This window comes from Colobus angolensis, unplaced genomic scaffold, assembly GCF_000951035.1.
Source record: "Colobus angolensis palliatus isolate OR3802 unplaced genomic scaffold, Cang.pa_1.0 Scaffold81, whole genome shotgun sequence".
In the NCBI taxonomy this organism is placed as follows: Eukaryota; Metazoa; Chordata; class Mammalia; order Primates; family Cercopithecidae; genus Colobus; species Colobus angolensis.
In genome coordinates, this window is record NW_012121932.1 from 10,055,005 (window position 1) to 10,080,653 (window position 25,649).

General features: G+C 37.2%; 1 protein-coding gene across 3 annotated transcripts in view; it reads right to left on the minus strand.

The window, feature by feature from the left end:
• Positions 1 to 8,857: 8,857 nt before the first annotated feature.
• TAF1A (TATA box binding protein (TBP)-associated factor, RNA polymerase I, A, 48kDa) overlaps positions 8,858 to 25,649 on the minus strand; it is a 31,989-nt gene continuing 15,197 nt past the window's right edge. For 2 of the 3 annotated variants that reach the window (XM_011929475.1, XM_011929476.1), the window contains 7 exons: positions 21,419 to 21,549; positions 20,401 to 20,559; positions 14,957 to 15,023; positions 14,075 to 14,198; positions 12,361 to 12,515; positions 9,584 to 9,733; positions 8,858 to 9,230 (listed from right to left, as the gene is read on the minus strand). In XM_011929475.1, coding sequence (XP_011784865.1) covers positions 9,615 to 9,733; positions 12,361 to 12,515; positions 14,075 to 14,198; positions 14,957 to 15,023; positions 20,401 to 20,559; positions 21,419 to 21,549 — 755 coding nt within the window. In that variant the 3' untranslated portion in view covers positions 8,858 to 9,230; positions 9,584 to 9,614. Of the gene's footprint in view, positions 9,231 to 9,268; positions 9,734 to 12,360; positions 12,516 to 14,074; positions 14,199 to 14,956; positions 15,024 to 20,400; positions 20,560 to 21,418; positions 21,550 to 25,649 lie in introns of those variants that run through there. The other variant, XM_011929474.1, reaches the window with a different exon arrangement.

A 25,649-nucleotide genomic window follows, 5' to 3' on the forward strand; every position in this document is an offset into this window, starting at 1 on the left:
AACAGGTTCAGTGTCTGATGAGGGTCCTGTTCCTCATTGATGGTTACTTGTTGCTCCCATGGTGGAAGGGACAGAATGGTTCAAATCCACTCCTTCAAGGCCTTTTATAAGGACCCTAATCTTTTCCATGAGGCCTCTGCCCTCGTGACCTAATCATGGACCAAAGGCCCCACTTCTTAATACTATCACATTAGCGATTACATTCCAATATATGAATCTGAGGTAGGGAAGAACACATTCAGACCGTAAAAGAGGGAGGGTAGTACAGTGAAAACAAGGAGTCAACAAGGACTGTTTGGGACAATTTCCCCAGGAAGCACAGGACAACTGGGTGCCTTCCTTTGCCAAATCTAAACCTGCTGTAGGGACACTCCTCCTCACTTAGTATATGTTCCCACATTAGTATTTTTAAAATGTGTTTCATGGCCAGGCACAGTGGCTCACACCTGAAATCCCAGCACTTCGGGAGGCCGAGGCAGGTGAATCACCTGAGGTCTGGAGTTGAAGACCAGCCTGGCCAACATGATGAAATTCCATCTTTCCTAAAAGTACAAGAATTAGCGGCCGGGTGCGGTAGCTCACATCTGTAATCCCAGCATTTTGGGAGGCCAAGGCAGGTGGATCATGAGGTCAGGAGTTCAAGACCAGCCTGGCCGGCATAGTGAAACCCCATTTCTACTAAAAATAGAAAAAATTAGTCGGGCATGGTGGCGCATGCCCGTAGTCCCAGCTACTCAGGAGGCTGAGGAAGGAGAATTGCTTGAACCCAGCAGGCGAAGGTTGCAGTGAGCCAAGATTGTGCCACTGCACTCCAGCCTGGGTGACAGAGCAAGACCCTGTCTAAAAAAAAAAAAAAGAAAAAGAAAGAAAAAGAAAAAGAAATTAGCCGGGTGTGGTGGCAGGTGCCTGTAATCCCAGCTACTTGGGAGGCTGAGGCAGGAGAATCGCTTGAACCCAGAAGGTAGAGGTTGCAGTGAGCCGAGACCATGCCATTGCACTCCAGCCTGGGCAACAAGCGTGAAACTCCATCTCAAAAAATAATAATAAAATAAATATAAAATAAAAATGTGTTTTCCTTTGTTCACATCCCTTGCACATAACAGGTTTTGATAAATATTTGTTGAATGAATAAATGCAGAACATGAGTCCCAAACTCACACAGCCCCAAACCCAAACAGGCATGAACCAAGGCGTAAGTCCATGGGGACATTTGGCACTTAAGCTAACTCTCCTTTCAGCGTTTTCCATGGTTCTGGTCCACCTTGAATTTCCTTACTGGCAAAAGCTTCCATTTGAAATGCAGATGAAGTCCAAGTTTCTTCTTGTTCCAGATGTGCTGCTACAGAGGGCGCCCTACCTGGCTGCCCAACTGATCGCCAGAAACAGCATTGGCCAGGGTATCATCAAGAAGGGACAGTGAATCTCAGTCTAGACAAGTCTATACTCACAATGTTCTGGATTATGAAAGCCCCAAATTGCATTTAAAATATAAACAAAATTGGCCAGGTGTGGTTAATGCCTATAATCCCAGGACTTTGGGAGGCCTCCTGGGAGGCCAGGAGAATCACTTGAGCCCAAAAGTTTGAGACCAGATTGGGCAACATGGTGAGACCCTGTTGCTATAAAAAATTTTTTTTAATTAGCAGGGCATGGTGGCATGTACCTGTAGTCCTAGTTACTTGGGAGGCTAAGGTGGGAGAACTGCTTGAGCACAGGAGTTCAAGGCTGTGGTGAGCTGTGATCACACCACTGCACTCCAGCCTGAGTGACAGAGGGAGATCCTGTAGATAGGTAGGTAGGCAGATAGATGGATGGATGGAAAGATAGATAGATAGATAGATAGATAAATAGATAGATAGATAGACAGACAGACATAGGAGGGAGTAGTCAAAATGATCATCAGCATCGTCTTGCTTTCCTATTTGTACTGTTCGATATTACACCTAGTTGGTCGGGTGCAGTGGCTCACGCCTATAATCCCAACACTTTGGGAGGTTGAGGTGGGTGGATCATTTGAGGCCAGGAGTTCAAGACCAGCCTGGCCAACATAGCAAAACCCTGTCTCTACTAAAAATACAGAAAAAAAAAAAATCAGTTGGGTGTGGTGGCACATGCCTGTAATCCCAGCTACTCAGGAGGCCAAGGCAGGAGAATCACTTGAACTCGGGAGGCAGAGGCTGCAGTAAGCCGAGATCACACCACTGCACTCCAGCCTGAGTGACAGAGTGGAACTCTGCCTAAAAAAAAAAAAAAAGTATACCTAGTTGAGTGGTGCTTTTTAAAACATGGATCACACCTATAATCCCAACACTTTGGGAAGCTGAGGTGGGTGGGTGGACAGCTTGAGCCCAGAAGTTTGAAACCAGCCTGGGCAACATAGTGAGACTCTGTCTCTACAAAAAAAAAAACAAAAACAAAAATTAAAAATTAGCCAGATGTGATGGTGCATGGCTGTGGTCCCAGCTACTCAGGAGGCTGAGGTAGGAGGATTGCTTGAGCCCAGCAGTTCAAGGCTGCAATGAGACATGATTGCACCACTGCACTTCAGCCTGGGTGATAGTGAGACCCTGTCTCAAAATTTAAAAAAGTTAAAATAAAATAAATGTCATCCATGATTCACTGTTGACTGTGGTATTTCTTCTGGGTTATTTGCTCAAATGTCACAGAATGTCATGGTTCTGGAGGCTTAAGCAGGAGGATTAACACTGGACTAATTTCAGCCAGTGAATTCACCCCCATTACCTTCTCAGAACCACCTAACCCTGGGATATGTAAGAATGAGTGTATCATCTCATGTAGGACCTGAGAGTATTTTCTGATCTTCCCATGACATTTATGTCTCCGTTTTCCCTTTGCCGTGAAAAATATGGAGATCTTATTGTTTTGAGCAGAGTCACTGCAAGATTAGCAGATAAAGATTGGTGGGCATAATCTGATCAGACAGTGACAGCATGAGTTTCTGATTAAAATACGTAACATTTCAGGTGATACTACGTTTTATATATAATCGTATATGTAATCATAGCCAAGTGTGGTGGCTCACGCCTGTAATCCCAGCACTTCGGGAGGCCAAGGTGGGCAGATCACAGGCTCAGAAGTTTGAGACCAGCCTGTTCAACATGGTGAAACCCCGTCCCTACTAAAAAAAAAAAAAAAAAAATTACCTGGGCATGGTGGCATGCGACTGTAATCCCAGACATTCAGGAGGCTAAGGCAGGAGAATTACTTGAACCCAGGAGGCAGAGGTTGCAGTGAGCAGAGATTGCACCATTGCACTCCAGCCTGGGTGACAGAGAAGACTCCGTCTCTTTCTCTCTCTCTCTCTATATATATATATACATATATATATAATTATATAATAATCATGCAATAATTTTACAAAGATGTCTTGGTGTCAATTCAGCAAATACATACTATTTTGTGTGAAGTATTATGCTGGAAGAGAAATGTTTAACAGAAAACTGACATATAAAACAAACTTTTTCAAGGAGTTTATGCTCTGAGAAAAAAGGATTAAAGTATCCAAATAATACAGGCAGATATAAGATTAAGGTAACAATAAGGGAGGAACAAACTGCCATTAGGGATCCCGAGGATGGAGAGATGACATTTGGCTGCAGGGGATTAAGAATATCATAATGAAAGTTTCGTGGAGCTTTTAGATAAGTTACGGATGGAAAAGAACAGAAAACACATTTTCACTGAACGTTAGGTGAACTTATGAAATAACTCTGAAACTATAAGCTAGGACCAGAGTATCTGAAATCACTTCAGTTTCCACTTTTGAAGCAAACATAATCCTTTAAAAAATTAGCTAGGGCTGCTGTAACACAGCCACAAACTTGGTGGCTTAAACAACAGAAATTTATTGTCTCACAGCTCTGGAGCCCAGAAGTCTGAGATTAAGATGTTGTCAGGGTTGGTTCCTTCTGAAGGCTGCAAGGGACACTGCTCCATGCCTGATCCCTAACTTGGTGGGGTCTGCCAGCGATCTTGCATTCCCGGATTGTGGATGCATCACCACGAGCTGTCTTCACATTCACATGGTGCTCCTTCTCCCTGTGCGCATTTATGTCCAAATTTCCCCTTTTGATAAGGACACCAGTCATACTGGATTAGTGCCCACCATAATGACTTCATTTTAACATGATTCTCTCTGTAAAAACTATCTCCAAATGAGGTCACATTCTGAGGTAATGGGGGGTAGGACTTCAACCATTCTTTTTTAGGGGACACAATTCAGCTCATAGCAGTAATACACACATTCACACACACACACACAGAGTTTCATATAGCGTGTGCCTTTTAACTTTTTCTCCTCCAAGACAGGGTCTCAGTGTCACCCAGGCTGGAGTGCAGTGGTGCCAGTAGCTGGAACTGTAGGTGTGTGCCACCACGCTCAGCTAATTTTTACTTTTTTTTTTGGTAGAGATGGTGGTTTCACCATGTTGCCCAGGCTGGTCTTGAATTCCTGGGCTCAACAGATCCACTCCCCTCGGCCTCCCAAAGTGCTGGGATTACAGGCGTGAGCCACCATGCCCAATGCAAGTGTCTTTTAAAAAGTGATGTTGAGAGTCAGGTGTTTATCCTAAATCAGGTCATGGAACATAACAGAAAAAAATATAAAAAGAAATGTTCTAGCTCAGTAGCTTCTCACATAGTTTACTGATGTAACTATATATCTGCCTTCAGACTCCCTCTCTGTCTAAAGATGAACAGGTTGTACCTGAGATTAGAGAAAGTATAACAACTCATTTGTACGAAGCATTATAGTTTAGAAAGTATTTTCTCACACTGCATTTCATTTGATCTTCAATTCTCTCAAGACAATTAAGTCAGCAAGGTTGATATCGTATTACCAGTGAGCATATGAATGAATGAAGTCCAAGAGGGGTTCAGTGAAATGTTTTAGAGCCCCACTTTAGATGAATACAGATGGCAACATAATTCAGGTGTTCTGAATTACAGCCCAGATATTTTTCATTCCATCATGATGTACCCAAAAAGAATGAAAGTACAGTTATCACTTTTATTTGTCCTTCATTTGGAAAAATTTGTGTCGGATGCAGCCTACTGAAGAGTGTAGTGACTGATGATTCACTTCCATTGATAAGATTATCTGGGAGTTCTTGGTATAGGCATGAGGGGAGTTGTAATTAAACAACTGGCAGTGGTATCACTATGGGACTGATGGGCAGAAACAAAGAGCTGCCTCTACTCACTGAGCTAAAGGCTACCTTCATAACTATGAAAACAACATAGAAGTCGGCTCCGCATTTTTTGTGGGACTGAGTCGACTCTTACTTGGTGGCAGATTGGCTTAGAAGCATGAATCTTGGATTGACTTATTCAGATGTTAGTCATATTATTTGTAGACCATCCATCAAAGGTCTTGCTTGTTTCCTTTTGGAATATTTAAAATACAAAGATTCTAATTCAATCCAGCAGAAAAAGCCCTTGTGCTGTAAATATAGGTAAACAACTGGGTCCAAAAGGCCACACCTCTCTGTTTTTTTCTTAATTTTTGTTGCTCTTCCTTTTTCAAAAATGTTAACATAAAACAATGTTTCTATTTACTGAGAAAAAACATTTGCTAAGAACCATGTTCAGCACTTTATATCAACCTTTCCAGACAGAATTTGGAATTCCATTTACAGAATTTTATTCTGTAAAATTCCATTTTACAGAATAACGGTAAGGCCCAGCTAGGTGGGGGGCTTCAGCCACGCTGGAATTTGAACCCAGACCTTTCTGACCCCATAGAACATTTTTATTTCTTTCTATGAGGGGAGGTAGGAAGGGAATGGGGTGTTGACAGCTTTACAGAGATGTAATTCACATTCCATATAATTAATCAGCTAGGGGCGAATAATCCAAAATACAGAAAGAACTCATATAACTCAATAACAAAAATATAATTCAATTTTAAAAATGGGCAAAGGACCTACATAGACACTTCTCAAAAGAAATTTGAATAGCTAACAGGTATATGAGTAAGCGCTCAACATCTCCAGTCACGACGGAAATGCTAATCAAACCAGGAGATACAGCCTCACATCTGGTAGAATGAATAGTATCAAAGGTCAAAGATAAGCGCTAGTGAGGATGAAAAGAGGAAATGCTTGTACGCTGCTGGTAGGGATGTAAATTACGGAAAACAATATGGAGGTTCCCCCCAAAAAATTGAAAATAGAAAATTCTGGGTATATACCCAAAGGAATTGAAATCAAGATTGCAAAGAGATATCTGCACTCCTATGTTCATTGCAGCATTACTCAATGTCCTTTGGCAGATGAATAAAGATAGGGTTTATAAAAATACAATTAAATATTGCTCAGCCTTATCAAAGGAAGAAATTCTGCCATTCGGATCACGGAGGACATTATGCCGAGCAAAATTAAAATAGGCAAGACCACAGAAAGAGAAATACTGCATGATCATCTCACTTGTATGTGAAATCTGAGTCAAATTCAGAGAAGCAGAGGGTAAGATGGTTGCCAGGGGCTGAGGGAAGGGGGAAATGGAGTGATATTGGTCAAATGGTACAAAGTTTCAGTGATACAAGATGATTTCTGGAGATCGAACGTACAGCACGGTGATGACAGCTCAGTACTGTATTACATACTTATAATTTGTTAAGAAGATCTTAAATCTTCTCATCACACATACACATACAATACATACACAATGGTAATTATGTAGAGATAATGAAGATATTAATTAGCTTGACTGTAGTGATCATTTCAGAATACATATCAAAACATCAGGTTGTACATCCTAAATCTATACATTCAGAGGTTTCAAGGAGAAAACAAGACTTTAAATTATCTTTATTTAGTTATTGCTAAAGTGTCTTAAAGTAGTAGTGATGAATGCTTATAAGTAGTAACAATATAAGCAAGCAGTCCTGTCAGACTGTTCCAGCACAGTATTTCAGCTCACTGCTTATATACAGGTGGTAGGGTTCATATAGAGCAAAACACATCAAACTTGCTCAAAAGTTACATTCAAGCAGAATCTCATCAAGGTTTAGGTGTAAGAGTACATCTGGTTATGGATTACAGAAGCATAATCACTAATCCCATCAGACTTTATCTCATGTGTAGGAAAAGGCAAGGACTGGGGTCACTTAAGGAATGTAGTGACTCAGGCAAGAGACGTGGGGTTGCCCTCTGCTTTATGCTGTTTTGTCTTCAAGGCATCTTTCCAGAGAGTTGCATGTCGTCACAGGGTCAGAGGCTTTGTGAAATGATGCTGGCAGACAGAAATGAGCAGACCTGGGTTCTTACTTTTGCTGCTTTGTCTCACTCCACCTGGCTCAGTGCTCTGCATGTAGTCAACACCGACTGCACTGGGAGGCCATACAGATACTATGTGCGAGTGTGATCTTTGGAACCACATTGATTGGGTTAGGATCCTGGTGCCAACACCTATGAGCTGTGACCTTGGCAAGTTACTTCATCTCCAATGACCTCATTTTCTTTACTGGTAAAATAGGGATAATTCATAGGACTGTGGTGGTTTTACAATGAAAGGTAAAGCCCAAAGTACTTGATGAATTTTAGCTATTACTGTTATTCATTGAAGCAGCTTAAACATCAGTGGACCTAAAAAAAGTTTCACAGGTGAATTGCACTAACAATTAGATAAGAACATTTGATGTAAAAATGTTGAGACAGCTTTGTATGGAAACCAAGAATCATATCTACTCATTTCTTTATTCTCACCTCCATTTTCTTAGAGATCAAAAGAAATCATAATCCTATTTTATTGCTTTTGACGAAAAGTTTCAGGAAGCAGATCTTGGCCTATGCTTTCAGATGTTTTCCACATATTCTGGGAATTTCACTGCTAGAGTATTAGTCTTATACAGAACTCCTACACAACCGAATCATGGACTCACAGCAGTAAAGCTATCCTATTTATGTTAAAAGTTAAACTTGGTTTATTTTGGCTCTGCGGAACGCCTACTCATTTTACATGTACTTTCTAAGTACTTCTTTATTGATAGAGCTTTCTTACTAAGTAATATTGAAATATAAACTATTCACAAAGCACAATTTGTCCCCTAATCTTCTTGCAGATGGTTTAGAATTAGTAGGAATATAAGCCAATGGGAAACGTGTCTCGCCATCTAAATATTAGACTTGCTCTGAAGTTAGTGAGTTTTCATGGAACTCAATTACTAGTTATCCCAGCACTACATGTAAAAGCCAAGATATTTCTGAAGAAGCACTTATTCTACCAATTATCCCAACATATTATAAAGCTCAGCCCATATTCCAGGCAAGTTGCTGTTGGCTTCTGGCTAGGTTTTCCCAGTGGGTTTACTGTGTGACTCAGGGATACTATTCCACTGGCGAGTTTCCTCCACTGTCCACCTACATACTGCTGCATCCTAGTTTCCAAGAGAAAAAGGAGAGGGGACGCGTGAGTTCTTTTTCTCCGAGACGGAGTCTTGCTCTGTCGCCAGGCTGGAGTGCAGTGACACTATCTCAGCTCGCTGCAGCCTCCACCTCCCAGGTTCAAGCAATTCTCCTGCCTTAGCCTCCTGAATAGCTAGGACTACAAGCACACGCCACCAAGATTAATTTTTTTTTTTTGTATTTTTAGTAGAGAAAGGGTTTCACCATGTTGGCCAGGATGGTCTCAATCTCTTCATCTCGTGATTTTAGACTGCTGTGCCAGGCACCAAAAAGCCGAGAGCCCTTTGAAGTGAGGCTAGTGCCAGCTGAAAAGAGCGAGCCCTCCCTACTGCTACAACCCAAATTAGTCCTCTAGAGCAAAAGGTCTCTCTCTAGCAGGAGGTTATTTTGCCCCAAACTGTCATGTCTTTATACTGAAAGAGAAGAGTTTCTTTTTTTTTTTTTTTGAGACAGAGTTTAGTTCTGTTGCCCAGGCAGGAGTGCACTGGCATGATCTTGGCTCACTGCAACCTCCGCCCAAGCAATTCTCCTGCCTCAGCCTCCTGAGTAGCTGGGATTACAAATGCCTGCCACCACGCCCAGCTGATTTTTGTATTTTTAGTAGACACAGGGTTTCACTGTGTTAGCCAGGCTGGTCTCAAACTCCTGACCTCATGATCCACCCAAGTAGGCCTCCCAAAGTGCTGGGATTACAGGTGTGAGCCACCGCACCTGGCCGAGAAAGAGTGTTTTTCTAAATCCTTCTCTCTTTTCAAAATTCCTCAACAGAACTCATCACCAATATATTTCTTCATGGTGGTATACCTAAAATTGATTAATCAGCATATAAAAGAACATAAATTCATTTCACAGCACCACAAGTTATAGTTTATTACACAATAGCCAGAGGCAAAGTATTTGCAAACAATAACTGCTGTAGAACTATATTCTCTAATATTTTGTCATTTGAAGAATTATTCTTTAATAAATGTAACATTTAACACTACAAAAAACAGACATAGTTACAAAGAGCAAAGGCAGTAATACTGTTTCTCTAGCTATAAATAATACAAAAATATAAAAGTATATAAAAATAAGATTTTTGTAGTAATATAAGCTTCTTAATACATAACATAACTACAAAAACACATTCAATAACTATCTACTGAGCTACTTACTGTGTAGCTACTACTGTGAAATAACTAAAATTCAGTATGAGAGTCTTGGATTTACAATACTGTATTTTTTCACAGATCTCTTCATCCGCTTAATTTTCTTCCCTAAGATTTGGTGATCTTGCTTTAAAATATACCGAAAATATCTACAACCTAAAAAGTAAAGCAAAATAAAAAGTTTTAATACTCATCACATTTTCACATTTTTCAAGTATATTTCTACATTTTAAAATTTTTGCTTTAAGTTTAGCACACTAATGACGGTGAAAATAGATTTATTTGCATTACCAATATGTCCTAAGCATATTCTCAGCTGTGCCCAATGAAATATATTTCTTCCTATATACAAAGATGTTTGTAATCCATCATAATTAAAGCATAGACTTTAGCTTGTTTTCTACCCTTCCTCCTACACCCTAGTGATGGTGATAGGTATATTATATACAGTCACATATTAAATGAGCCTTCTCCAAAAGCACATTTGTACAGCTTCCTTCTCAATGTTAGCTTGTAAATCAAAGTTACATTCATAACAGTAAAAAAGTTCTCTGTAGAAAATCTTAGTGTGAAGGATTAGAATAAACAAATCATAGGTTAGAAATGGTCAAACATTATCTACTCATTCCAGCCATGTAGCGAGCAGCAAGGCGGAGACCACATAGCTCTGAAAGAGGCGCCTCGTGGTCACTACAAGTCCCACCTGCTCTTCATAGTCTTACAGCACAAAGGACTGCCAAGCATTTGCCAAATATTTCAGACAAATGAATCCTATTTCCGTAAGAAAAACGTAAACTGGATATTGAGGATTTTTAGAGTTGGTAAACGAATAAGACCATAAATCACATAAGAAAAATTCATTTCATTACAGTTTCAGCTTGTATGCATCCATCTTATCTGAGAAAATGCAAGGATATATACTGTATCTATAGTAACCATTTTTATTATTCCTGAAACTAGTATGCCAGAATTGCTAACATTTTTGTTTTGTTGTTTTTCCTGAGATGGGGTCTCACTATGTGACACAAACTGGTCTCAAACTCCTGGGTTCAACCAATCCTCCCACCTCAGCCTCCCAAGTAGCTAGGATTATAGGCGCACTGCATGCCACCACACCCAGCTAGTAATGTTTTACTAGCTGGGAAGCAGTGGTGTCTGTAGTATTACCAAAGTAATTTATGTTTCTAAACATATCATACTACCTTAGTAAAAAACAAAATATTTTGCACACAAATTTTTGCCTGTACCTATATAGAAAGCTGGAAAGAACTTCGTTCCCACCCTAATATAGAGAAAAAGCTTTAAAAACTACAAATATTAACTCTCAAGTCCATGAGAGCTGAAGTCACAGGGCAACCAAGTAGCTTCAATCCCAACAAGAAAGGCCCCTCCAAGGAGAAATGGGCCTGGCTTGCTTTTAGCGAGACATGGAAAGAAAGAGAGCCATCATACCCCACTCTAAACACAAAGCAAAGGCAGACTATGCCTAGAATTTGAATCCTATAAAGTAAGGTTGGTAACCAGAGCAAGAAGAAAGCCCAGCTTAACTAATGAATAGACTGATTTAACCGCACACTAACAGCTTGAGAGGAGATGTGGCTCTTGTGGGAGTAACTGATGCCTCATATTTGTAGAGCACTTTAGAAATTACGAAGCATTTTGATGTGATGTTCACATGATACTTACAGCAGTAAGACGGGTGTTACAATGCCCACTTCACAGAAAAGGCTCCTAAAAGTTAATTGCTTGACCTAAGTTACATAGCAAGTGAGTGAGAGAATTGGAAAATTAACCCAGATCTTTCCTTTTTTTTGAAGGAGTCTCGCTCTGTCGCCCAGGCTGGAGTGCAGTGGCATGTTCTTGGCTCACTGCAACCTCCACTTCCCGTAACCCAGATCCTTCTACTCTGCTCAAAGAGACCTGTTGATAATTGTGCTAGATGCCTCTCTACTCATAAAGTAGTAGAAAAATGACAATCCAAATCACCTTTCTGTTCCTTGTCATCAGTATATTAGAGAATTTTTATTTTCTTCTTAATCAACATTTTATTACATTCACTGAGACTACTAATTCCAAAATAACAGAAACTATATTCAAAAATGAATTGGAGAATCTCTTCAGGACACCTTAAGCTCCCTAGCAACAGACTGCTTACTAGTGGTCACTATAAGATTCATTTTCTTCATTTCTGGACATACTCTGTGATAGTTTCATTTCGGTACTGGCCACCTTTTCAATATTTCAGTGGTAGAAAGCAGGTAAGAGTTTTACCACCCAAAATATTTCTTTTCTTTGAAGAAAAAATCAATATTCCTTTTCTTTGAAGATAATTTTTTTCATACGCTAGTAGAAGGTATTTTTTTTCTTAAGTGGAGGAAATGTTTCATGCTTACAGAAACAGACAAGTAAATATTAGTATAATATGAAGCTATTAAAGAACAGTGAGGTCAATAAAGAATATTTTGATACTTGAAACTGTCGGTAAACTTTCTATAAAACAAGGCCAAATGGTCAATTCTTGTGAAAAGTCTGTATCATGTATCTTAATGCCCACTAACAACACTCAAGTCAGGAGACAAAAACCATTCACAATCAATGATATGAAATCACTGCTTCTAATCTAAGCACATGACCTGGTCCCAACTCAGGATTCACTCTTCCATTAAGCAGTTACGTCTTAAGCACCTAGTATTTATAGGTACCACGTTAGGTAAGCTCTAAATGAATTATTCCAAAATCAGCCAAAAGCTATGTCTAGATAAAACAAAAACAAAAACATGTACCTTTTCCTAACAGTAATCCAGCCACAAAAGCTTTCTCACAGGCCAAAGCTGTATCTTCCTTCCAATCACTTTTTGCCCAAAAGTAGCTGAAATGAAAGCTTGGCCACCAGTTTTTCCTGGAGTTCCACTCGTCTTGAACCCACGCAAGGTGGTTTCTGGAAAAGAAAAATGTCAAAAGAGAGGGTCAATGATGTGAACAAATCTATATTACCAGAATTTAGACTTAGAGTCTACAGAAAGATGACAAGGAAGATGTTTCCAAGCTAAATTCTGAATATGGCCAAGGCATAACACATGATTGGCAACAACAGGAAAGCAAATCCTTTTTTGTTCTCTTCTATCTCCATATCCCATTTTCCATTTCACTAAACAGACAGTTTAGCACAGTGTCTTCGAGTCTGTGCTAAGACTCAATGCCAGACTCCTGGATTCAAATATCAGCTCTTCCATTTACTATGTATGTGATTCTGGGCAAGTTGCTGAACCTCTCTGAGCTTCAGTGACCTTGAGGACATTACCAGTACTGATCTCATAGGACTGTTATTAAGATTAAACTATTCCAGTAGTAGGGTACAGCAAGTCTTATATAAAGCTCTTTGCATAGTGTCTGGTACATAGTAAATATTCAATCAACATTATCTATTACTATTACTTAAGTAAAAGCTTACTTAAAATTATATGCTGCCATGAATGACTATCCAAATTAAGATGCCATTATTATACAAATACATGAACAAATAGGTTAAACTGTTAAGTGCAGGCAATTCTATGTATCAGTGAATAATTTATTCATTGCATATATTTAAGGTATACAACATGTTTTATATACATAAACTTTTTTGTGTGGTGGGAACATCTGAACTCTACTCATAGTAAATTTCCTATACGCAATACAATATTAACTACAGTCTGTGTTGCACATTAGATCTCTATAATTTAATTGAGCAAATGCTTATTGGCACCCATGTGTCCCCTATGGTAGAACAAACAACAGTTCGAAAAAATGAGCCTCTTTGCACCATTTTATAAACAGCACTGTCCCATCAAGACAAGTCAGATCTGAAGCCTGAAACAAGTTCCAACTGATACTGAATTGCCTAACAACTGGATATAATAAATATATGAAACAATTTTGTGATATCTCTTCTTTTCACACACTAAGTAAAAATAACAGGAAATTCATTTTCCTTTACTCAAAATGTGACACTAATAATATTATGATCAGAGGTACACTTTTAGATACCCAGGTCACAATGGATTTAATGAGTATTTTGTTGAATGAATAGTGTATGATGATCTTGTGAGGTCCTAAAAATACTCACTGAAAAAATGATCAAACACAGGTAGGAGGAAAGCTGCTTCCCATGTGATCTTACAAGTTAATGACGCACAAATTAGGAGTCGTTAGCAAACAGTGATCCCTGCTAGTCTTTATTTCCAATTGGAAAACACATATGTAGTCCTTAGCAAGCAGCAGTGCTAAGTACAGGATTTATTTTGATGGCATAAAAAAATTGATAGAATTTTTGTATGTTCCCCTTATGACTCTGTATTTCTTTGCTTCAGAAGAAAATGTACTCAGAAAACAGCTAAAGACACAGTTCAAAAAAATCCAAAAACTAAGTAAAGATCTTTAAAAATTGATAGACATTAGCTAAAATATTGGGAAATATTATTCATGATGACCTAGTAATAAATACTGTATGTTTCTTACCCCATTAAGGTCTTTTTCAGATATTTTGCCAAGTATTTCCAAGCAGTTATATTCTTAGTGCATCCGGCAAAATCTAAGACTCCAAATAATACCTCCAAACCCAGTTTACGGTGTTCTTCTTTTTCTGCAATGGTTGTTAACAATTCAAGTTTACATAAGGTATTGAAGTGTACAAAGCTAAAATATACATGTATATTTTATCAACTGTATATATACTTTACATATATGTTGTTGATAAAATACTGAATCATAAGCCTTCTGGTTAACAGTTTTTAAAAATTCATTATGCTTTTACTCCTGCAATGAATCTGAAAAACTCAATAAAAATTCCTGCTAATGAGCTAATGGTGGTGAGTCTGATCTCACTGTGGGTTACACTCCTCTACTGAGAACATTACTTAAAGTATCTGCCCTGTTTGGGCATTTTACACATGTTCTTTTATATTCAGAGAGGAACCTAGGCAGTCCTAGGACTAGTTTGGGCTTAGCCGACTTATTTCCTTCTATGAAGGAGTATGCTCTTTTGTATGGTGTGCTGAAATCTAGTAGGGATTAAAATGGAGTGAATTATATAAAATCAAGCTATTTCTCTTTTGCAAACTACTGCCTTCACATTGTATGACAGGAGTAGGCAAACTTTTTCTATAACGGCCCAGATAGTAAATATTTTAAGCTTTGCAAGGCATACAGTCTCTGTCACAACTACAAAGTTCTGCCACTATAGTGCAAAAGTAGCTGCAGGCAATACATAAATAGATGGACATCAACAGAACTTGATTTATAAAATCAGGCAAGGGGTGGATTTAGCTGATGGGCCATAGTTTGCTGGTCCCTAATCTATAGCTTGTCTACACAAGGTAAAAAACAAAATTTATTTATTACCTGATTTTCTAAGTAATGTATGGAATTCCAACATCAATTTATGAGATGGTACCATCTGATACAAAATCTGAAAGAAAGAACAGTCTTGTAATTTTTACATACTTGTAAAAGCATTTCTCAGATTTCAGCTTACTTCCAAAATAAAGTTTTTACTATCTAATATGCTTTTCACAAATTTATTAAGTATTTTTAAACTACCTTGCTTTTTATCTAGTTTCAATCTAAGTATAGAAAAGTATTCTCCATAAAGCGTTTTTTTTTTGTTTTGTTTTGTTTTGTTTTTAAAGTCCCTGCTAACAAGATAGTCAGGAGAATCGAGGGAAATAGGCAGGGACTTTTTATTTGCTCCTTATATACATCTATATTGTTTACCATGCTCAACAACTTAAAACAATTTATTTCAGAAGCCAGGACTGAAGAAAAAAAGAAAAAAATCAATTATCACAGAGAAAATATACTTATTTACTAAACAGAAGAGATCACAGAATATTTATATAAAGCAAAAAAACTAAAAAGGTTGGGAGTTAATTTCACAGATTGTGCTCAGGAACAGTTTACTAAGGGTATATGAGTAAATATTTTAACAAACTTTCACACAACGAAAAAATTTCTCTTTTAAAAAACAGGAAGGACTATTTTTATGAATATTCAAAAAATGGAATTTAAAGTAATACTGTATTTTTCATTTTAATATGTTTAATTCTAGAAATGAATTCATTCTGCTTACTAAAGTACTTTGACCTTACATTGAAATAATTTGCAACAAAATTAAAAGTAAATTTTGTTAATTTCTGTTAATCATTTTTAAAAAGATCAATCAAGATCAATACACCAATATCAGAGAATATTATTGAAACTCGGTTCCTATGAAAGTCACATTTGTTTCATGATTTTATAGAATTCTGTCTATGGCTCAATTCACTTTTTTTTTTTTAATTGAAATATAACATGTGGCAGAAGTGTATACAAATCATGGCATCCAGTCAGTTTTCACAAAGTTAAACACTCAAGTAACCAGCACCCAGATCAAATAATAGCACATCACCAGAACGCTAGAAATCCTCCATTAGTTTTGAAAAATTCTTAGTCATGAGCCCTTCTAATGTTAGGGTTTTTAAAAGATTAGTTTGCTTGCTTTTGCCCTGTTCTATTCAGAGGTACTCCACCTCGGACTCCAATGACAAATATGTCAGATCTTTTCACCAATTCACTTGTATGCTCGTTTCTGCACCTTTCATCCATGGTTTAGCCTGGTATTTTCTATGCAGTTCATTAATCCTCTCTTTTGCTTTGTTCAATCTGCTATTAAACCCATGTATTGAGATCTTAATTCCAAATACTGTATTTTTCAAAAGGAAAAACAGAATTTCTCTAAATCCATCTTGTCTTGAATATAAATGAGATAAGTATTCAACAGTTATTTTCTGTAGCATTTTAAAAAATCTTTTCAAAAACACCATTAGTGATTGATAACCTGAATGAAAGCACAGTCTGGCTTTTGTTTTAAACACAATCCTTAATATTTTTTAATATAAATGAGCCAAAAGTTATCTTAACAGAGTAAAATAAAAATAGCAACTTCAAAGGTATTGTTTAGTCCAGCCTGGGCAACATAGCAAAAGCCTGTCTCTCCAAATATACAAAAAATTAGCCAGGCATGGTGGCATGTGCCTGTAGTCCCAGCTACTCGGGAGGCTGAGGTGGCAGAATCACCTGAGCTGGGGAGGTGGAGGCTACAGTGAGCCTCACGTGATCATGCCACTGCACTCCAGCTTGGTCAACAGAGTGAGACCCTGTTTCAAACAACAACAGCAAAGGATTATTTAGTAAAACAAAGCCTGTTGAAAAATGTATAAAACATAGTTTCCACATCTGAAGGTTTGATAATGCCAATTTTGATCATGAAAAGTATAAAGATAATTGGCCTTTTAAAAGAAAACAGAGATAAGAACTTTACTCTATCATTTCTTTAGGTTGAAAAGGACCTTTGTCTTTCACCCCTAAAATGCCATTATTAAAAACTGAACACAAAATATACAAATAATTCCTATACTTTAACAACAAAAACCAAACACCCAATTGATAAAAGGGCAGAGGACTTGAATAGACATTTGCCAAAGATGATAAACAAATGGCCAATAAGCACATGAAAAGATACACATCACTAGACATTAGGGAAATGCAAACCAAAACCACAATCAGACACAGAGACCACTTCACACCTACTAGGATAGCGGTCCCCAACCTTTTTGGCACCAGGTACTGGTTTCGTGGAAGACAGTTTTCCCACGGACCAGGGTGAGGGTCAAGGATGGTTTCAGGATTGCATTATTTATGCACTTTACATTTACTGTGCACTTTATGTTATTACATTATAATATATAATGAAATAATTATACAACTCACCATAATGTAGAATCAGTGGGAGCCCTCTCTTTCCTGCAACTGGATGATCCCATCTGGGAGTGATGGGAGACAGTGACAGATCATCAGGCATTAAATTCTCATAAGGAGCATACAACCTAGATCCCTCGCATGTGCAGTTCACAATACGGTTCAGGCTCCTATGAGAATCTAATGTCACCGCTGATCTGACAGGAGGCAGACCTCAGGTAATGCTCACTTGCCTGCCACTCACCTTCTACTGTGTGGCCTGGTTCCTAACAGGCCACAGATACTGGTCATAACGATCCATGACCCAGGGGTTGGGGATCCCTGCCCTAGGATATCAATGATCAAAAAAGGGGATGGAGAATAGAAGCTGTTAGCCAGGATGTGGAATTGCTGGTGGGAATGTAAAATGTGTAGCTGCTATGGAAAACAGTTTGACAATTCCTCAAAAAGTTAAAGAATTACCATATAATACAGCAATTTCACTCCTAAGTATACACCCAAAAGAAGTGAAAGCAGGGACTCAAACAAATACTTGTACACTAATCTTTAGAGCAGTATTATTTATAATAGCCAAACAACAAACACAACCCAAATGCCTACCAAAAAATGAATAGATAAGCAAAATGTTATAGGTACATAAAATGTAATATTATTCAACCTTAAATAAAAATGGCCATTCTGATATATGCTACGACATGAACCTTGAAAACATTATGCTAAGTGAAATTAGCAAGACACAAAAGGACAAATGTTATATGATTCCACTTATATGAGGTACCTAAAATAATCAAATTCACAAAGATGGAAATTAACATAGAGGTTTTCAGGGGCTGGGAAGAGTGGGCAATGAGTTACTGTTTAATGAATAGTTTCTACTTGGGATAATGAAAACATTCTGGAAATAGACAGTGATGGTGGTTGCACAAAACTGAATGAATGTACTTAATGCCACTAAATTATGTGTTTTAAAAATGATCAAAATGGTAACATTTATTTTTGTATATATTTTCCCACAATTTAAAATGTTAAGCAATATTATGTACAACAACCCCATGAAACACTTAGCAACAAATTTAACAAAATACATACACTAAAAACTACAAAACAGTTCAGAGAGATATTAAAAACTTAAATAAATGGAGAGACATGCCATGTTTATACTCTGGAAACCTCAATACTGTTGAGATGTCAATTCTCTCAAACTGATCTATAGATTCAAAATCTCAGAAGACCTTTTTGTAGCAACAGATAAATTGATTATACAATATGCATGGAAAGTTAAAGAACCTAGAAAAGCCAAAAGCAATTTTGAAAAAGAACAAATTTGTATGACTTTCACGATATGATTCCAAGACTTGCTACAGAGCTACAGTAATCATGTTAGAAGGCCACATGAGATATTACTACACACCCACTAGAATGGCAATAATTCAAATTTAAAAGACCTACAATACCAACTACTGGCAAGGATGTTAAGAAACTGAATTTTCATGTATCGATGTGGAAATATACATCACTAGAACACAACGGACTTCATATACAGCCTACTGGTTTTCAACAAAGTTCCAAATGTACTAAATGGAGAAAGGAGAGTCTTCAATATAATGCTGGAACAACCATATGGGAAAAAATAAACCTTGACCTTTGCTGCACACTACCCACAAAAAAATAGCTAAAAATCTACCATGACCTAAACATAAAACTATATAACACAACTAGAAAAAAAAAAGAAGACTCTTCATTATCTTGAGATAGGCAAAGATTTCTTAGACAAAAAGTATTAACCATAAAAGAAAAAAAATGTATAAACTGAACATCAAAATTAGAAGTTTCTACTCTTTGAAAGATACTATTAAGGAAACCAAAAGGCAAGGCACAGAGAGAAAATACTTATAATTAATATTCCTCACAAAGGACTTATATCCAGATTATATAAAAATTTCCAAATCAGTAAGAAGACAATTGATCCCCCCAAAAATAGACTAAGTAGTTGAACACTTGACAAAAGAAGATATAGGAATGGCCAATAGACACATTAAAAGATGCTCGACATCATCAGTCATTAGGGAAATACGATTTAATGCCACGTGAGACACCACTATACACACCCACAAGAGGCTATTATTCAAAAGACCTCCAATACCAAGTGTTGGCACACATGTGAAGAAACTGAATTTTCATATTGATGTGTGAATGTCAATGGTACAGTCACTTCAGAAAACAGTTGGGCAGTTTCTTAAAAGAAGTTAAGCACACACTTTCCTTACTACTCTTAGGCAGCAACTCCTCTCTCAGGTAGCTACCCAAGAAACATGAAAATATATGTGTATACACAATCTTGTACATGAATTTTCTCAGCAGCATCATTCACAATAGCCAAAAAGTAAAAAATTACCCAAATGTCCATCAAGAAGTGAATGTATAAAAATGAAATACTATTCAGCAGTAATAACAAATTACTAATATACACAATAACATGGATGCATCTCAAATATGTTATGCTGAGCAAGAGAAGCCAGATTAAAATGACTACATAAGAGTCCATTTATATGAAATTCTAGAAGAGATAAAATTAATCTATAGTGACAATAAGCAGATGAGTGATTGTCTGGGGCCATGGGTGTGGGGACAGACTGACTACAAAGGGAAATGAAAGGCATTCCGGGGTGACAGAAATGTTCTCTTATCTTGATTAGAATGGTGGTTCATGAATGTAATGCATCTAAGCATATACTTAAAATAAGTGTGTTTACTCTCTGAAAATTAAATTTCAATAAAGTTGATTTTCAAAAAACATCAGTGCAGAGTATTCCAACCAGGTTTGAACAAGACTTCTGATCCTCTCTCCTCAGTCTCACCCAGGCAGCAGGAGATAGTGTGAATGATACATACATGGAGATGGCAGCTGGAGCCAACTTTCTGTTTATCTCAGTGTACTGTACATTATTGTAATTTTCTGTGGATGCTATAAAAGTTAGAAAGCAATGGCCTAAGAATGTTTTAATGTAGATTCCCAACCCTGTTCAAACATCGAGATAAAAATTCTATACCTTAAGCACGCTTATCATTTTTGATCTTGGTGCCTTCTGTCTCTTTAGAAAGTTGTATAAGTAGACATGGGCATTTGGATTTGATGGAAACTTTTCATCATATGCATAATTGGTGAGTACCTCTTGGGCTCCATCTCGATCCCCATAGAATTCCAGCATCTATATAAAATAAATCATAATACCTTAGCTGAATTCTGTGAGACAGCTGTACGAAAGATAATACACAGCATAAGTTTACTGATGGGTATTTTTTAAAAATCACAAAACTGACAGGGTTCCCATTTTTTCCCTATATTTTGTTACTACTAATAAAAAATGCAGCTACCTCAACATAAATTCTCTTCCTATAAAAAATAAGAGTCCTCAAAGCAGGGAACATTAATGCTTGAAAATGTGATGCAACTAACCTCAGTGCCCTACATCACTGCAGCCACAAAAGGAGTGCACAAGAATTGTAATTGCTTTCATTCTGTTCCCATCCTTACACAGGAATTTCCAGGTTATGATTTTGGAGATTATCTTCTGACAACACAATTATCAATTCACCACTCAATAACTTTCACAAAGCAAATTATTTATTATTCCTAGTGCCTAGCACCAAGACCCTCAGTCCTTTTACGACGACTTGGGATGACAGGACATTCTTACAAACTTCCAAAAAGTCATCATTCTTTATCTCATATATTATGACCCACTTTTTCAGATTTTTGTCCTCTTTCCTTCTATATTCCACCAAATCATAAAATATCTTACTGTGTTTCTTTTAAGCTCAACAAGAGTAAGATTGAATTAACATTTACAACTATACTGCTATTTATTTTATAGATACTTGGCCATGACGGGTTATACAGCGGTGAAAATAAACAAATTCAGACCAAAAAAGAGACATAATATTTTTGTTTCCTTTTAAATAATTTTTTCCATTAGTTTCTTTCTGATCAATAAAGATTAGGCATGGAGTCTTTGTAAAGGCTTTTGACAAAATAAAACCAATACATTTTATGAAAATTCTACTTACTTCTACATAACTCTTCACAAAAGGGTCCCAAACTCCAGGAATTTTAATCAATGCAGAAATATTTGCAGATGTCTTCCAGCTGTGGTTGAACACATCCTGGGCTACTGCGTTGTAAGCATAATCATCCTTATCTGCCCAAAGATAAAAGATCTTTTAACATTCATTAAACATTGAGGACTCCTATTAAAGTAGTAATTTTAAAAACTACCCGTGAGAAAAACTCAGTTCCTGATAGCTACAACAGTAAATTTCAACAAATATTTAAAGGAAAATACTAATTATTCACAAATTCTCCCAAAAAAGGACAGAAAAGAATACTTCCTAACTTATTCTAAGCCAGTATTACCATGATACCAAAACCAAACAAAGACAACACAATAAAACTACAAATCAGTGTCTCTTATGAATATAGCTGCAAAAATATTTAACAAAATACTAGCAAACTGAGTCCAGCAACATATAAAAAGCATTATACATCATGTCCAAGTGGGATCTATACTAGGAATGCAAGGTTGGCTTAACATCTGAAAATCAATTAATGCAAATAATAAAATAGAGATCTATTGATCTAAACCAAATCAAAAGAATACAGGACCAAACCCACATGATCATCACAATAGATGCAGAAAAAGCATCTGAAAAAACACAATAACCCTTCATGATAAAAACACTCAACAATGTAGGAATAGAAGGAACTTCCTCAATCTGATAAAGGGCATCTATGAAAAACTTATAGCTAACACTGAACTGAATGATAAAAGAGTGCAAGCTTTCCCCCTAAAATCAGGAATAAGACAATAAGTCTTTTCTCACTACTTTTGTTCATTATATTGGTGGTTCCAGCCAGGAAATTAAGCAAGAACATAACAAAAAGACATCCAAGATTGGAAAGGAAGAAGTAAAACTGTATCTATTTGTAGATGACATGATCTTGTACATAGAAAAATCCTAAGGATCCACTAAAAATTTACTGAACTAATAAATGAGTTCACAAAGGTTGCAGAGTATAAGATCAATACACAATAATCAACTGTGTCTATACACTCCCAATGAACAATCAGGAGATAAAATTAGGAAAACAATGCCATTTGCAAAAGCATCAAAAGTAACAAAATGGGTATAAATTCTACAAAAGAGATGCAAAATTTTACTCTGAAAAGTGATACTGTTGAAAAAAAATTTTAAAGACCTAATTGAATGAAAAGACACTCTATGTTCAGTTGAAAGACTTACTATTGTCAAATTGATCTACAGATACGTGTAATTCTTACCAAAAACTCAGTTGGCCTTTTTGCATAAGTTTGACAGGCTGATTCTATAATTCATATGAAAATGCAACGAACCAAAGAAGAACAAAAAAGACAGAGTTGGGGAATGTATTCTATGATTACGGCCAGACATGGTGGCTCATTGCTATAATCCCAGCACTTTAGGAGGCCGATGTGGGTGGATCACCTGAGGTCAGGAGTTCAAGACCAGCCTGACCAACATGGTGAAACCCTGTCTCTACTAAAAATACAAAAAAATTAGCTGGGCATGGTGGCGCACGCCTGTAGTCTCATCTACTTGGGAGGCTGAGGCACAAGAATCGCTTGAACCTGGAAGACGCATATTGCAGTGAGCTGAGATCATGCCACTGCACTCCAGCGTGGGCAATATAATAAGACTCGGTCTCAGAAAAAAAAAAAAAAATTACTACGAAGTTGTAGTAATCAAGACTGTGTGATATGGGTACAAGGAGAGACATATGTAGATCAATGGAAGATTCAGAGTCCAGAAATAAACCTCCTCATTTAAAGGTAACTAATTTTCTTTTGTGTATGTTTAAGACAGGGCCTCACTCTGTCTCCCAGGCTGGACTGCAGTGGCATGATTTCAGCTCACTGCAGTCTCACTCTACCTCCTGGGCTCAAGTGAACCTCTCACCTCAGTCACCCAAGTAGCCAGGACTACAGGCACATGCCACCACACTCAGCTATTTTTGTATTTTTTGTAGAAATGCAGTTTCACCATGTTGCCCAGGCTGGTTTCAAACTCCTGAGGGCTCATGCGATCTACCTGTCTTGGCCTTCCAAAGTGCTAGGATTACAGGCATGGCCACTGCTCCCGGCTGCTAACTAATTTTCAATAAGGGTGCCAAGACAATTCAGTGGGAAAATAATAGACTTTTCAATAAATGCTACAACTGGATATCCACATACAAAATAATGAAGTTGGGCCCCTACCCACTTCATAAAAATTAACTCAAAATAAATCAAAGGCCAAAATATAAGAACTAAAACTTTAAAACTCTCAGAAGTAAAAATCTTTGTGACCTTAGAGTAGGCAATAGCTTCTTAGATGTGATAGCAAAACTACAAGCAACAAAAGAAAAAACAGTTAAATTAAACCTCATCAAATGAAATACTTTTATGCTTCAAAGGACACCATCAAGATAGTGAAAAGAAGGCCAGGCACAGTGGCTCACATCTCTAATTCCAACACTTTGGGAGACCGAGGTGGGCAGATCACTTGAGGTTAGAGGTTTGAAACCAGCCTGGCCAACATGGTGAAACCCCAACTCTACTAAATACAAAAATTAGCCAGGCGTGGTGGCAGGCGCCTGTAATCTCACCTACTCAGGAAGCTTGAGGCAGGAGAATTACTAGAACCTGGGAGCCAGAGGTTGCAGTGAGCTGAGATTGCGCCACTCCACTAGAGCCTGGGTGACACAGTGAGACTCTGTCTCAAAAAATAATAATCGTAAAATAAAATAAAAAGATAGTGAAAACCCACAGAAAAGCTGAAAATATTTCCAAGTCATGAATCTGATATATCTGATAAGAGAATTCTGTCTAGAACAATTAAAGAACTCTTACAACAACTCAATAATCTAAAAGCAGGTAACTCAATTAAAATATGAGCAAAAGATCTGAATAAAAATTTCTCCAAAAATGATATACAAATGGCCCATAAGCACATGAAAAGATGCTCAACTATATTAACCCCCAGTAAAACACAAATAAAAACTACAAGATGCCACTTCACACCCACTAGGATGACTATAACGGAAAAGACAGATTATGACAAGTGTTGGTGAGGATGTGGAGAAATTTGCACCCTCATACACTGCTACTGGGGATGTAAAACAGTGCAGTTGCTTTGGAAAACAGTCCAGTGGTTCTTCAAAAGGATAAACTTAAGAGTTACATGACCCAGCAATTTCCCTCTTAGGTATATACCCAAAAGAAATAAAAACACATGGCCATACAAAAACTTGTACATATATGTTCACAGCAATGTTATTCGAAATGGCCAAAAGTAGAAACAATCTAATGGCTCATCAACTGATGAATGAACCTAAGATGTGGTATCCACAATGGAATTTTATTCAATAATAGAAATGAAGTACCATTACATGCTATAACATTAAAAACATGCTTTGTCAAAATTTTCTGTTACGGAAAAAAAAAAAACAAAAACATATTATGCTAAGTAAAAGAAGACCACATACTGTATGATTCCATTTGTATGAAATGTCCAGAATAGGCAAATATCTAGAGGCAGAAAGGAGATTAGTGGTTGCCTAGGACTGGAGGGGTGGGGAGAAATGGAGAGTACAGGGTCATGAAAATATTCTAAAATTGTAGTGATGATTACAACTCTATGAATATACTAAAAACCACTGAGTTGTATATTTTAGGTGGGTGAATTTGTATGGTATGTGAATTATATCTTAATTCTCAATAAAGCTATAGAGAAAAAAAAACCATGAGAGATCACTATACTCAACAAACTGGCTGATATGAAAACTCTGACAATAGCAAATGCTGAGGAGAATACAAACAAAAGAAAACTCTAATCAGATTGTCAGTAAAGTACAAATTGGTAACCTCTTTGGAAAGAGTTTAGTATATTATGTACTAAAGTTAAAGATGCACAAAACATATTCTATGACAATTCTACTCCTAGAAATGCATACTCATGTGCACCGCTATACAGAAATTAATAGGGGTTAATTTCAAAGCAGAATTATAATAGCCCAAAATAATAACCTAAATGGCCATCAGTAATAGAAGGAATAGTGTGACTATCATAAAATAAAATATTTTATAACCATAAAAATGAAAAAATTAGAGCTATATCCAATAATATGTATTATCTTAAAACTGATTTTGAACAAAATATGCAAGGCCTAAAAGAACATATACAGTATGACTCCAAATACAGCATTCAGATATAGGCAAAGCTA